General features: G+C 40.8%; 1 protein-coding gene across 1 annotated transcript in view; it reads right to left on the bottom strand.

Annotated features, from left to right (window-relative positions):
- cdh7a (cadherin 7a) overlaps positions 1–15,164 on the bottom strand; it is a 101,023-nt gene that overhangs the window by 21,094 nt on the left and 64,765 nt on the right. The window contains exons 5-9 of the mRNA XM_065948935.1: positions 12,771–12,938; positions 10,869–11,056; positions 8,629–8,882; positions 7,386–7,522; positions 4,035–4,156 (exon numbers count right to left, since the gene is read on the bottom strand). Coding sequence (XP_065805007.1) covers positions 4,035–4,156; positions 7,386–7,522; positions 8,629–8,882; positions 10,869–11,056; positions 12,771–12,938 — 869 coding nt within the window. The remainder of the gene's footprint in view (positions 1–4,034; positions 4,157–7,385; positions 7,523–8,628; positions 8,883–10,868; positions 11,057–12,770; positions 12,939–15,164) is intronic.

Raw genomic sequence — 15,164 nt, 5'->3', positions numbered from 1 at the left:
TCTTGCACTTGACATCTCTGTTTTTATCTCCCACCTCCATGCGACACCTAAACAGATCATTCTGACGACGAGCGACGCTGTGGAGATATGTTTTGTTGTTTGTGTGATTGAGGTGGAAGTTAACAAAGTGGAAAATGACGTTATCTGATCAAAGAGGGTAAATTCACTCCTGAAATGTTCTTAAGCAGCAGCTTTGATAACCTGACACAGTGGCCCTGGCAACAGACAAAATCAAGACAACAAAATGTGTGGAAAAAGCAATCCAGCTGGGTCTTTTAATCATCAAGGAATACAATAATATGAAGATCAATATTTCAAATGCTTATCAACTTTCTTTGTTTTGGTTTCATTTAGAGGTAAACTGTTTGAGACTACTGAAGCCTTAATGCATTGCAGACGGTTAACAGGAAGCAAACTGTTACAATGGTCACTTCTTTAGCTGTAGTCTGAAAGTCATATTTTTCTGCATTTTGGCAAATTGGCACCATATGCCAAAATAGCTACTGGCTGCTTCTTTTCTTTGCAGTCCACTCAAGGATGGAAAGACAAATTCTACTGATTGACTTTGAAATAAAAGTTGAAAACATGATGATTCAAAAGCAAGTGCTGACTAAGGCCAAAATATTTTCATGATTTTTGTGTATGAATTTGACTGAGTAATGACTCAAAGAAGGAGAGCAATGTTAGCGCAAATTGCTCCAATCAGGCACTAAGGGTTGTGTACCTTCAAGAGTTATGTGTTACAGTTTTAAATCTCAGACTGTTGCACATCACTGCAAAACGGGACAATAAACTGTTCTTTTTAAATTTAAATTATCTGGTATGCATTTTTTTTAACAGTTTAAATTGTTCTGTTCTTGACTATCCAACATTCACAAGTCTTGAGGGGACACTGCACCTCCTCTGGGATGCTGCAGGACTGCAGGGAGGAGTGGAGGAGCAGATTGGGGGCAGCTAAATGCCAAGTCTACTCATGTATGTAATGGTTACACTGAAGTGATTGTACAACCTGACCCCATACCCCGCCTACTATCCCCACTGCCTCTGCCCCCTCCACCCCATCATAATATCAATTAATATTATGGCAGAATACAGACGCACCGATGATCCGTAACAAGTGGCATGTCCTGAGAGAGCCAGTGCCACGAGACCGCCTTAATTAGGCCTGAAAAAAAAAAAGGCAGGTTATTCTATCCCTGTACTCCCCGTTAATCTGCGTTTCAGAGCCACAGAGTCAACCCCAGCCCCGACCGGCAAATGTTATTATTTCATCTCTATCGCAGCTGTGAATAAGCCAGTGGGCGTGACAGCCAGTGGGCGGCCTCAGATCCTTAACAAAGCTTTCCAGGGATGCAGACACAACTAGTGCAGCCAACTGTTTCCCCGCTTCAGCCGGACATACAGTTCTCAACAGGAGCATTTTAATTAATTAGAAATCAGGAGGGTTGGTGGAGTGCACATCTGACAGGTTATGAGTCCACCCGGCCTCTCTGCTAACAGACAGCCGACACCTAGTTGTAATTCAAACAGGGTGTTGCATTCAAATGTCAACCCCTCTCCTTCTCTTTGCTCTGGATCTGTTTTTGGGTGTAAATTTCATCATGAAATTTCCATTTTGCCTGCATTCATTATGCCGTCTGGAGGAGCAATCCCACTGGTACAGCTCTAAACAGAGGGCTTTATTTGAATAGGATTGAATAGAAAGTTGAACTATTGAAAAAGAGGAATGAGAACAAACTCTTTCCCTCTTTAGTAGTCACACATTTAAATGGTAAGGTGCATGTATGGTTATCACAAATACTTTGGTAAGATGTTGATTTTAATATATGTCAGGTAAGTTGTAAAAACACTCACTTTTGCACATGAGAAAATCTTGTTTTTAAATAGTCCATATGTAAAACATAACATTTAAGGAAATCGAGGATTTAAACCTTTAATTTGGCCTTTATTTGAAAAGAGAAAAATCTATCAAGGTCTGCATTTGCCCTTTCTAAATTGGGTTACAAATGTCATAGATAAGTTTGTTTTTGTCTCTTGATTGGTGAATCCAAGTCAAGTAGCATTCTAGCTAACTTTCTAGCTTACTACATGCCATGCTAGCTAAACGCTTGTAGGCACAAGTTTTCCAAGTTGAGCAAATAACCTGCTGTTTTGCTAACTAGCTAATCACAAGCGAATTATCAGGCAAACAAAATGCAAGTGTGCGCAATAAGCATCCTTGGGTCAAAGAGGAAAATATTTTTTAAGTAATCAGTTTTCCTTACAACACTTCAGTACTGAATATAACGAAAGGTCAAAACATTCACACTCACACAAATAAAGCCGACGCGTTCTGTTTTTTAATGCTCTTGACTACTAGCATGTTAAACCTAGCTTGTAGCTATAGCCGCTTTTTTAAACATTCAGCAGACAGTTTCCCCGGTTCAAAAAAGGACAGACGCCTTCGAGAGCAGCACACGTTCGCTGCAGAGTAGCTCTTAGCTACACCTTGGGGGGGGGGGGGTGGACCTCACAGCTCAGCTATCACTGGCATTGAGTAAGCAATCTGTCTGCTTCAGCTGAGTAATTACAGATTTGCCGTACCTTTTCCTGCTGATGATGCTGTCATGGGCTGTGGCTGTTGCTATGTCCTGGGGCTCGGGTTGATTGTCAGGGAATGACTTTGTTTCAGCATTGTCATAGAGTCTATACCATAATTTATCAGGCGCCAGTGGGGGAAAAAGAAGTACAAATTATCTGCTGTATTTGAAAGTCAGGGCATATTGATGGGTGATAAATTGAGTTGGAGTCGCTCTAAATTTCTTATCACTGAGCAACGACAATAATCTCAGGATAAGTGGCAGCATCATTAACCAAAAATAGACATTAAGCTCTGGTAGCGTGCATTCTTCAATAATGATGACATCTCGTGTAGAGGTTTTTTCAACAAATACTCTGCACCCCAAGGCAAAGATATGATTAATTAAATTTAGATACAGCATTATCTCAAAATACCTCAAGGTGGGTTGAATTGTACACACTGAGTTGTATTTCTTTTAGTTGCAATTTTCAGTCTGAACAACTAAATAGAAGACAGAAGGAAATACTCCACACAGGAACCACATATTAAAACATCACCTGTAAGGCTACTGTAACCTCCAAAGCATTACTGTGGTCAGGCACCATGCACACAGGGAAAAAAAACAAAAAAAACGCACACATGAAATATAGTCCCTCATTTTGGCAAATGAAACCATTTGCTATTCTAGTTCACCCTCCTGTGAGCACGCTGACAAACGGCTACCAAATATGAATGCAAATAACATATTTAAAATGGGCCTAATAGCTATTTCCAATACAATGCATCATTCTGATCAATTGTACTTATTCAGGTCTACACGCCTCCTTTACCCTTCGCCTCTGATTGTATTTTCCAAATGCCAAGAGCAGACGAATCACTGCCGCAAACACACAAGTCATTTAGCGACAATGAGGCCAGATGCTAAACACAGAGAAAATGCGATGCACGGCCACAGCCTCTTTTCCCTCCTTCTCTACCTCGACTAAATCTCCACAAACTCAAATCTCTCAGGGTTTCTTTTGTTGTTTGATGTTATGATGCGTCTTCTGCCCCATTCCCCTCCGTGGTGATCATCTAATTACACCAGTGGAGTCAAACCACGACAGAGCACCACTCCATGCAAGCACAAGATATCAAATTACCCCATGATGTTATTGCGGATTAGGACCACAGGCAGAGTCGAGCAGTGACTCATTACTTTAGATGCTTTTGACAGGAGGAAATGAACAATAGCACCTACAATACCTGCAATTAAATCTTAAGGATGTGTCTCATACTAATGACTCAGCCTCCCTGGAATGACCTCAAGGTGCGAGGCAAATATGTGGACAGCAAACTTGAGGAACATGAAAGAGTTTTAATGGCTTTGAGAGTCAGCAGGCTGCCTTTGTGAGTCAAACCTCAAGTGAGCATGGAGAGAGAAAAGAGGAAAAAGGGAAGGTGGACCAACTGCAGAGACGCTGCTGGGTCTTACCTGTCCTGGCATGGCGTTTTCACAGAGGAGGGTTTCATAGTCGATGGCAAAGACCGGGGCATTATCATTTATGTCCAGCACTGTGATGAGAGCGATTCCTTTTCCAATCTGATTTGGATCCTCTGGAAGAGAAAGAGAGAAGAAAGTCAGCACGTTTCATGTCAGCAAACCCTCCTTGAAACACTTTTATTCTGCTTTAACTTTGGGTTGATGCACTTGGCCAAATTATAGAATATTGATCTTTCTCGTGTGTTTTAATTAATCACAAAGTGCTGCGGTAATGAAATATGCAGTGTGCTTCCAACAGCTGGCTCTGCTGTGGATCAGCCAAAGTGATTACACTCGGTGTGGGCTTGTCGTCCGGGAGGCTGCGCATGGGCTTCACGCCTCTGTCTGCCTGACACACACTGATGGCTAAATGGCCACATCTGAGTGTAAGATGATGATTAGGCCTGGCGTGGCTGCCATGCCGGCCACAGATGACGCTCTGACATTCGGGCCGGACGATTTGATCGTGATAAAAAGGACGCGCAGAGCCTCAGGACGCAGACTTCTTGTCATCGGCGTGGTCAGGGGCAGAGCGGATGAAATGTGAGTGACTGTAGCTCAAATGCACAACATCCTTCAACCCAAAGAGTCCCTTCACTCTTTTCAGTTACAAAGAAACCCATTTACTATAAATACTGTCATAAGTCACACAGGGCAGTAGATTTTGTTGCCAGTGTGGAAACTCAGAGATGTTTTCAGCTGGAAACAAGGCCCAAGTGTCACTATGTGTCACAAGCCAGTACCTCATGCATGAAGCACCGTGGTGACATTTCATATGGCTATTATTATATGCTGCCTTCTCTTTGTTGCTATATCAGGCAAGCGCTCACACTCGGGAATGAACTGAGAACTGCGTGTGTGTGTGTGCTGTTAGATGTAAATAAAAACACATCATTTGAAGCTAAGAGTGATAAAAGGTTCTGAAAAAAAACTGAATATCCTTTTTCACTCTGTGTTCAGTGTGAAGATGTGAAGCAGAGGAACTGCCGCGCTGACAGGCTGCTTGTCTTTTTTAACTTATACTGATGCGATGCAGCTGTCTAGAGCGCTCTGCAAGATTATGCGCCGAAGATTGTTGTCCGTTGTGTTTCCATGATAGCGAGGAATGAAAGGAAACGTGTTGAAAAAAAGAGACACTGGTGTCCTTTGAGTCATCGAGAGATAAACAAAAAGGCAGGCGGCACTTTTTCACATCACATTAACATAGAGCCCCCGTGGGTGAGATGGCCCACCCTTAGTCAGCATCTTGTCCCCACATCTCAGGGATGTGTGGAGGTCAAAATGACCGTCCTCTATGTGAATTAACATTCCCCTGACGGCCCTACAACAATGCCAACAACTGCATTGTTCACAGCTTAGAAGGTTGTAGGTTATTATGAGGAGGTTGATATGACAGATAGGATCTTCGGCTTCACATTTTCACGGTGACACCAACAAGTAAACTGATCTTTCACTGAGAATTACCACTCCAAATTTTTGAAGCAGGTCCTTAATTTAAAACAGAGAACAATGGAATCGTATAGCATTTAATTTCCAGCCAGCAACTACTGATTTTGCAGCCTGAAATGACAGCTGTTGCTAGCAGATTTTATCAGCTAGCTAATGGCGCTAATGTTAGCTGATTGAAAACACCGTCATCCAGCCGACTCTGATATTTGAGGCTTGTTTTAAAGTGAGAATCTTGGGAAAGGAGTGTAAAATATTTTATGGCTACTTGTAGGATACAGTACTGAGTAAAAGACTGGGCCTGTATGTCCAAGGTCAAACGTTAGCATCCTCACCAGTCCATGAAACGCTAAGACATAATTAAAAGGATTACTTTTTGTGATGTCGTAATAAAGGTTCAAACATAAAATTGGATGGTTGTGTTTCAGGTATTACCAAAAGATTAAAAGCTAGTGGCTTAAGAGTGTGTGTGTTGTACAGTAATCAAAAGATTTAAAGGTCACATATTATACTCATCTTCAACCGGTTGAAATACGTCTCAGAGCTCCCAAAAATTTGTCTGTGAAGTTTCTTTCAAAAAATCCACTCTGATCCTGTATTTGATCATGCCTCTAAACCCCTCTATTTCAGCCCTGCTCAGAACAGGCTGTTTCTGTGTCTGTAGCTTTAAATGCAAATGAGCTGTGTCTGGCCACGCCCCCCCTCTGGAAGGGCTTGAGAGGCTAAGGCTTTCTCGCTCCATGCCCAATGGTTTACTGTGAGAAGGCAGACTCAGAGGGCAGAACAAACACCTAGATGTGGGAGTATCACGCTGGGGGAGGGGTTACTTCCCTTTGTGATGTCATGAAGGGAAAATCGCCAAACAGCCGGTTTAGCACGCTTTTTTTCTTTTTTTTCAAAAGAGAGTATGGACTTTTCTAATAAGTGGGGGGGGGGGGGGGGGGGGGGGGGGGGGGGCTGAAGACAGGCTAGGAAGACATATTAGAGTTAGAAAAACATGGTATGGTTTGTTTTGCATAATATGTCACCTTTAATGTTCGATACCTGGCTCCTCCAATCCAAACTTCAAATTGTCCTTGGGCAAGATGCTAAAACCCAAATTGCTCCCAAAGGCAAAGCAATTGGCGAGAGAGTGAGTGAGGGTGAGTTTTAAAAAGTATGAGTGAAATGGCTCGTAGTGTGAAGCACTTTTAGAGGCTGGAGTACTGGGTCGCGCTATCACGATATCCATTCACCACTAAATGAATCATGAACATAACACTGCTAAGCTTACTTGCTCTTTTTTTTAATGGAAGGATATTTTACCCTTTCAAGTCTAGGACATTTATTTAATATCAAAGTTTTCTTGTTAAGCATCAACTGAAATCTGAGATCAAATATATTGCTAACGCCAGGGGTACTACCACTAGTGCCCATATGACGTTTAACTTGTGCTGTTGACTTTGTAGTTTCCCAAATCCAATAAATGACAGTATAACAGAGAAGCTAACATTACTCTAAACACTGACATTGTCCAAGACAAGTTTGCAACACAAAGGGAAATTACTAATCTTTTTTAATGTACCTGTAACACTTCAAATCAATGTCGTTAGCTAAGAACTGATCCTGTAGTTAGTGAGTTGTTTTCCAAGATTTTTGCAAGATTTCTTTGGAACAAAAGCGTGGATGAGAACACTGCTTAATCAGTACTTACACTTTTCATTTTAATTTTTGGTTTTAAAAAGACTCTCCAATCCTTACAATGATCTAAAGAAAAAATCAAATTCATTTTGTCATCCAATGTGCACTGCTTCTTGATTAAGAGTCCCACTGACTTCTTAGAAACAGTTTCTATTCACAGGTGAAGTTTCAACTTACGGCTTTCGATAGCGAAGATGGTGAGGTTATGGATCGAGTTGGCCTCACGATCCAAAGGCTTGGCTGTGCTGATGACCCCACTTAAAGCGTCTACATTAAAAAAGCGCTCCAAGTCGGTGTTTCTGTCAATGGAGTACCTGGATAAAAAAAAATACACAACAAAACTCACTACTGATGTATCTGCTCACAAAAATTGCTTTTGGATGGTGGTATTGATTTGACTTGTGAGAAAAGATTAAGCTTTCTTCCATCAAACTGTGCAACACATATACTGAAGCTTCTCAGTTGATGCAGAGATAACTTCAATCAGTGAACAATACATCTGGTTAACATTTTGACCTTTTAAAAAACAAATAAAAAAAACAATAAATGCGCTAGAAACTTGGAACAATATAGCACGAATGAAACAAAAGCCTATTAAATGTTTTTCAAATTTGAAGGCTGTCCTCTTGTCTCTTAGCGCACAACACTGATCAAAACCTTTCAAAACACAGCAACTTATATTTCTAGAGAAAATTACGACTTAAATTAGCCTACATCCAAAGGGTATTATTGCAATGTAATTTGACTCTTGTGGCTGCATTAGTTCCACAATAATTTTAATTTCAACAGATGTCGTGAAATATATTGCAGTCGCTGTAACAATCACAGAAGCAAAAAGAGGCAATTTACAGCTACAATGGACGAGTAATTTGATTTTCTGATTAAGATTACTGACAACCCTCACAGACCAGGCATGAATACCATACAATATTCATTCAATTAATGCAAAATAGGCGGGGATCTCGAGAGTGACACCGAACAGATTGGCGATGAGAGTGCTTGTTTTGAGTCTTAAATGCCACGAGTGCACAAGTGTTGAGACTTGACCCTCCTGAAGGAATGCCCTTCTCTTGTTCGAGATGGCATTTTTAATTTTGCACATGCTGCACTCCCCGGTTCTCTCACCATCTGTTGCATTGGTGACAATAACATGGGGGCTTTGGGTGGTCTAAGGATTCTTTCTTTAGAGATCATGTGGAGTAGTAGAATGGATTAGATGGTTGTCTTAATTGTCCCAAATGGGATATTCACATCCATAGATTCAGATGCCGATACTCTACAACCTATTTATGATCGGGCTCTTGGCATTGTGAACTTTTTGGAATCTTTCGATTACTCCCAATCACTCCAAAAATGGTTTTAAAGACATACAGTATAACTTAAGAACATAAGAAATGGTAGGCGAGTCATTTGTAACTACCTGATGGCATTGTTGGAGGTGTCCGGGTCATGGGCAGAGACTCTTCCGATTGAGGTGCCCATTTTGGCATCTTCTGAAACCACCATCTTGCTAAGAGGAGATGAAAAGACCGGTGGCTCGTTCACATCTTGCACTGTCACCCTGACTGATGTTGTATCGCTGAATGGTCCTGAACTTAAGAAGTTGGAGTCGATGTTCCTGTTTGTGGCTTCAATTCTCATCGAAAAACTGCTCTTTGTTTCAAAGTCCAGAGGCTAGAGGAGACAGAAGAAGAATACACAACAAATGAGACAGTTCTTAAGTAAAACTATGTAAAGACTATATTCCTTTTGCCACTCAACATTCCCAGACAGTCAAGGTTAAATAAACAACTCATATTTGTCCGTAAATCTGAAGATAATCCACACAATGCTTGGATATTGATCCCAATTAAAAAGTAGATTTTAAGACCCATTACAATTTAACATGGAGTCTGATTTAGACAAAGTAATTTGCTGATGGATTTTAGTGACTTTGTGCTGTGAAAGCAATAATATTGATTTTAAAAAAAGCATGCAGCATGGTGAAAAGCATTCTCAAATGAATGCCTTTGAAACATTTTGTCATTTTGTCTGGAACTCCCCATTGCAACATGTAATATACTGCTGGAGACCATTGATTTGACACTTTCATTGTCAGAGACTCTGTCCAATGGTGTAATTGTCTGAGTTTGGTGCAAAACAAACAAAGGATCAAATTGGCCCATCTGACAAGAATCACTTGTGTCCAACAATGGCTCTGGCTTGTCTGCAAAGGAGCTGCAGCAATGAACTGTCACATCCATGTGGCCACAGGAGCCAGTTTCTAGTCCACTGAAACCCTGAAATGTAAAGTGTTTGCCATGGGCTCTGTTGACACCAAGTGAGGCAAGATTGTGCAACAAAATAAGCTGCTTTATAACCCATTTAAAGTTCAAAGTTTTATTCGTTTGTGTAGGCAGATATTGTGACATTATTTATAACATCTCAGTAACCATGGTGAGAGGAGTGCATCAAATCCTACAGTGAACTAAGTGATTCACTGTGGTTCAATGGATTTGAAGTGTCTAAAAATGTAAATTCTGGTTGGCGTTTTTTGTTTTGGATTTTGAAAATTTCAAAAAAAATCAGAGAATCGAAAAAGACCAAGTACTTTGAGTTTTCTGTTGTATCTTTCATCACTACACTGATTTACACAAGTCTTTAACCTTAAACCCGAATGGACTACAGTTTACTTGTAAACGTGTTGGAGAGAGAACTATTTTAGTCATTGATGATGATCACTAATCCAAAGGTGTAAAGACACTAAGAAGGAAAGGGGTGTAGACATGTAGACATGGGGGTTAGGAACGAAGAAGAGAATTTAAACAAGCATATCCTACATGGAGCACAAAGATCACAGAAATGCACTTTTCTATTTGTTATAACTAAGAAATGCACATTTTCGCGCTGCATTCCAAAATCCAATGAAAAGACCAAAATCAGCCATGCTTGAGTCTCCCTCTTAATCCTCTCTGACTCCCCTGCCCTCTCTGTGCACTTCCTTGCACATTCATTCCTGATAAATACTGTACATTTTAAATAACAAGCGACAAAGTGAAAAGGGCTGTATGTACTGTGCTCCTGAAACTGCTGTGAACTGTGGTACTCAGCAAACATTACTATTTTTTGGGGACTATTTTAAGCTGCGGATTAATTCACATTTGGTGCTATTGTAAATATTTGCAACAGATGGGGTATATAGGACTAGAGTAAACTACAGTGCCCAATGTTGATGATAATGAAGGACAACGACAGTGTTGCTCAGTGCAACAGTGTGGCTCAGTGTTGGAAAAGCATATTATCAGCTTCATGCTTTTTTATTTTAATTTGAAAATCTACATGAAATTATGATTAATTAAGAAAAGTGTATATTCTACAATTCATTTAGCAGACGCTTTTGTCCAAAGTGAAGTACATCAGAGAGTAAGTACAACACAAGCAAGGATCTAGAGAGGAGGGAACAACATCAGTAAGTGCAAACAAACGGCTTTATGTATATACTGCGAACAGTTTACAGTATGCAGATAGTCAAAACACATCAATCCATATTTCAAGCAACGCTAAATGCCAACTACACCAAGATATTGCCTTCAATCTTGATGGGTTTCAGAAAGGAGCAGGTAATACTATGTGAAAGCCTGTGATCTGTTGAATTAAGCCATCTGTTTATATATAAAGTACCTTCAGGAGGATAATGACTCCATCTTGTGTTTCCTCATCTGTCGTTATGTTGAAAATGGAAGGCCCGTCTCCGTCCATGATCCTGTAGTCCATCTCTGCATTGGAGCCTATGTCAGAATCTGCAGCCTTGATTCTGGCCACCACAGATTGCACCGGCAGTGACTCCAGCACCGTGTACTGATAGTTCTCTGGAAAAGGAAGGGAGAGCAAGCTGATGCTGGTAATGGATGTGCTTATTTCACCACCAACTCACCTTCAAGCAGCTCAGCCTTTTTCAAAACCCCTTCAGCTTTGATTCGGCCGTGTGGCTCAGCAATAAATTCATGTTGCATAACTGAGACAGGCGGCGGCATTTGGGACCCTTTTCATTTTGGAATGCAGCATAGGCAATGAAGAAAAGTTAAAATATGTAGCTAGGAAAGAAAAGACTAATTTGAGACGCCAGATTCTTACGTGGAAGAGTATTCAACAAAACATAGAACTCCCTTAATTCAGCCTGGATGTGATGGTTTAACCCTTGGACCAAAAAGAGATAAAGTGTAGAGAAAAAAAGCCAGAGTAAGGCTTAGTCCCTCTCCGATACCTTTCACGGGATGAAATGTCCACTTGAATATTCTATTACTCCGAAAGTCTCCATTGTGTTCCCTGAGCTTTTGTCTGACCCCTTGGATTTAAAGTACCCTTATAGGAATAAAGAAGGGAATCATATTCATAATCATAATCTCTCCGATCACCATGGCGGAGCTCATTACCAGACCTTTCTGTGTTCCTCATAGTGTCTCCCTCAGCCACCGTCTAAATGCTAATCTGCCTGACATTGTTTGCCGCCATGTAATCTTTATAATGGCTTTTTAATTTGCCGTGGAATAGCAGCTCTTTAAAAGACCAAAGAATTGCTTTCCTCCCTCCACTTTGCCCCTTGCACCTACCTCTTTTTCCTTCCCTTCACCACCTCCCTCCCAGTCTCTCCTCCCATGCTGCTAACCTTGGCTCCTTTCCCTTCCTTTCTTCCAAGGACTAGCTATAGCTCCCTACTCTATCAGCTCTGATGCTCCATAATGGTCTATCGATTCTGACCCATGACCCTGTGAACGCGACGGCAGGTGGAACCCCCAAACTCATCCAAAGTCTCTTTCTTCCCAGCTTGACAGCATTGGGTTAAAACGTCATTGATGACTTGTTGTGCAAACTTGAACCTTTCTTTTCCCCCAGGGGCTAGCAAATTGACTTTGGTCCTCAGCAGTCCAGTGACGAGTGCACTAGGCAGACAGTGGTTGGACTATCAGCGGTAAACCGATTGCCGGCGCTTCAGATTATCATGAGAAGCACTGCATGGCTTTGAATCCCAAAGCTCGGCCTGGACCCCATTAGCAGCCCGTGAAATAGGCTGACAACAAAAAAAGAGGGAGTCTGATTGATCCTGGTATCCAAGGCTGAAGCAGCCCACAGCTGTGACAAAGAGTAAAGCAAGGAGGTGTACACCTTCCAAGAAGGCTGTTTTTAATTTGGTTGTAAAAGTCCAAATGTTTACTGAAAATACAAACAATGTGAAGTTTAAAAGATAAAGAGAAAAGGACAGCATGGCATTCTTCAAAACTAACTAGACAAACACATAATGTATCAGATCAAATGATTTATTTTCAAGAGCAGAATAACAACCCTGCGTTTTCTGTACCACTGCATTCATTGCGAGCAGTACAATGTGTCCCTCATTTAGTTGTCAGAGTTTAAGTGTTCTTTCAGCAATTATAGATCTTTAAAGCCCCATTCATCTGAAGCTAAAGATCTTGCATGGAGCTGATGGTTTCAATCTGATTGTGGAGAAGCTGTTAAAAACATGGCATTTACTGTACATGAGGGGCTTTATAAACCCTTAGGGGACAATCAGGAACGCAGTCTTACTGTGAGTGAACCGCGGTGGGTTGTCATTGACATCGGTAAGCGTGACAGTGACGGTGGTTGTGCCGGAGAGGCCACCCATCTGGCCGACCATGTCTTTGGCCTGTATGACAAGAACATACTGGTCCCTTGTCTCCCGGTCCATGTCTGGCAGAGCTGTTCTGATGACACCTAAAGAGAGAAAAGCAGAGAAAAGGATGCTTTTATATTGGTGGTTTCTAACATTTTAAACAGCCTATAATAATGTTTTATTCAAATTGTTACCTGTCGTTTCACCTGTGTTCTTGATGTTCTTGTCTGTTACTTTCTAATGCTTTGTTTTTTTTTATATATGCGATGTTCAGCACTTTGGATCAACTGTGCTGTGTGTAAAGTGCTATATAAATAAAGTTAAGTTGAGTTGAGAAGAGATGTAGTCAGATTTTTACTTTGCCACAGAGCTTAAATTTTCATCATTTCACTGCAAGTGATGACTTGGTTGGTTTTTCAAAACGAAGCAGGAAAAAAAAAAAACATTTAGAGGGCAATACAACATATTTATTCCTCATACTCTAAACGGGATGTCCATGACGCCTGGTAACTTGTTTTCACATCAACAGTTTATTGTGACAGTTGTTAGCCCTGAAATGAACTGTCACTCCAAATAGTTTAGAAGTGACATATGATGAGGTTTATGTTAAGACACTGCTGAAAAGTGAGCACATGCAAAGGGACATTTTTAGCCGCCAGGGGATGTATAATCTGTCAGCCCGCTTGTCATGATTGATCTGCATCAGAAAAGGATCAGAGATGTGACACCACCGGCATTAAATGACTGGCATTTGTCTGCAGGTGTCTGTTTTTGTCTGCACCTGAGCCACTGTATTAAAAAGCTAGTGCCAAGCCAAGATCAGGCACACACACAAAATACTAAAAAGCTTGTAGAGAAATCTTCCATTAATGAAATTTTTCCAAGCTCGACATTATCTCCTGACTACAAAGATGATAATTCCAGAAAAAATTAACGCCACGCATTTCAATGCAACGAAAAGTGCCCTAATCCTTCAAAAGCAATCACTGTTGCTTCTCAAAGTTAATGAGTTACCACACAATGTGTTTCATTCATTAAATGGCACTTATTAAAGATTCCTACAGAAAATGGAAGATTACTCATGAAGAATCCCCACATAGCCATAACATGCAGTTCCTGAATAAATTTATCTTTTTTAGTTGTGTTATCACATTCACGGCCTGATGAAGCAGATCAAAGGGAGGCTGTTGCGTATAGTCAGCACCTGAAGAATTCCTCATAATCCTTTAAATTACTCTGAAATTTGATATGTAATTGAGGCCCACTCTTACGAGAAAGAAAATAGGCCCACTGCAGAATTCTCAATCAGCTGTGCTCTTGATAATGAAGAATTTCAGAAATATTTGTAAAATATATTTGGCTGGTATGAGTGAGCCAAGGTAGATTTATGCCTGTTATTTCTTCAACCAAAGCTGCACTGTTATCCATATTTTTTATATTATGCTGATTTGTGTTCAAGTCATCTTTCTCTGGAAAGTTTTTTTAAAATGTATTTTTAATGCTAATAGGAATACAATGCCATGATTGATCGCTCTGAAGTCATTACACTTCTTAAACTGCTTTAAATGGACCCAAGAAAAGGACATCGTAATCTGTATTTCTGTGGATATATGTTGTTTTATCATTAAGGGAGCATTTTGGCTTCATCTTTGTTCAACAGGAGTAGACTGAGGCGCGTTGTCCATATACTGTATAGTCTATGGGTGCACCACACACACAGTCTCTCTCACAGACACCTGCAGGTGCCCTCCTGGCAAACATTAAAAAAAAAAAAAATCACTAAAGTGGTTTTGGCGGAATCATGGATTAATTTAAGGCATGGCCAAGAAGAGGCCTTAAATATGTCACTTGTTGGGTGACTGGTCCCATGTTGATGAATAAGCAATGACACTAAAGTCCTCTGATGGATAGGAATGCAAGTGCACACACACACATACAGACACACACACACACACACACACACACACACACACACACACACACACACACACACACACACACACACACACACACACACACACACACACACACACACACACACACACACACTAGGACTAGCAATTAAGCTCAATCCAGGAACAAAGCAGGAAGGACAAACAAATCAAGAAAAGTGGGTCAAAAGACTTTAAGAGAAAAAAGAAGATGCTGTTTGACCGCTGCTGCAGCTGTACTTGAAAATAAACAATTCCATTAAGTGTTTAATTTTCTAGCCCTGCCATCCTTTGTTAATGTCATTACAGTCCCCGCAGCTGAAAACTGTTATTGGCTGCTCTAACTAAAGGGCTCGGTTAGCTAAATTATAGTGAGCTGTCCGCTTCTGTTCTCCA

The sequence above is a fragment of the Labrus bergylta genome, chromosome 20 (genome assembly GCF_963930695.1).
Source record: "Labrus bergylta chromosome 20, fLabBer1.1, whole genome shotgun sequence".
Classification (NCBI taxonomy): Eukaryota; Metazoa; Chordata; class Actinopteri; order Labriformes; family Labridae; genus Labrus; species Labrus bergylta.
This window is presented reverse-complemented; position numbering and strand designations above follow the sequence as displayed.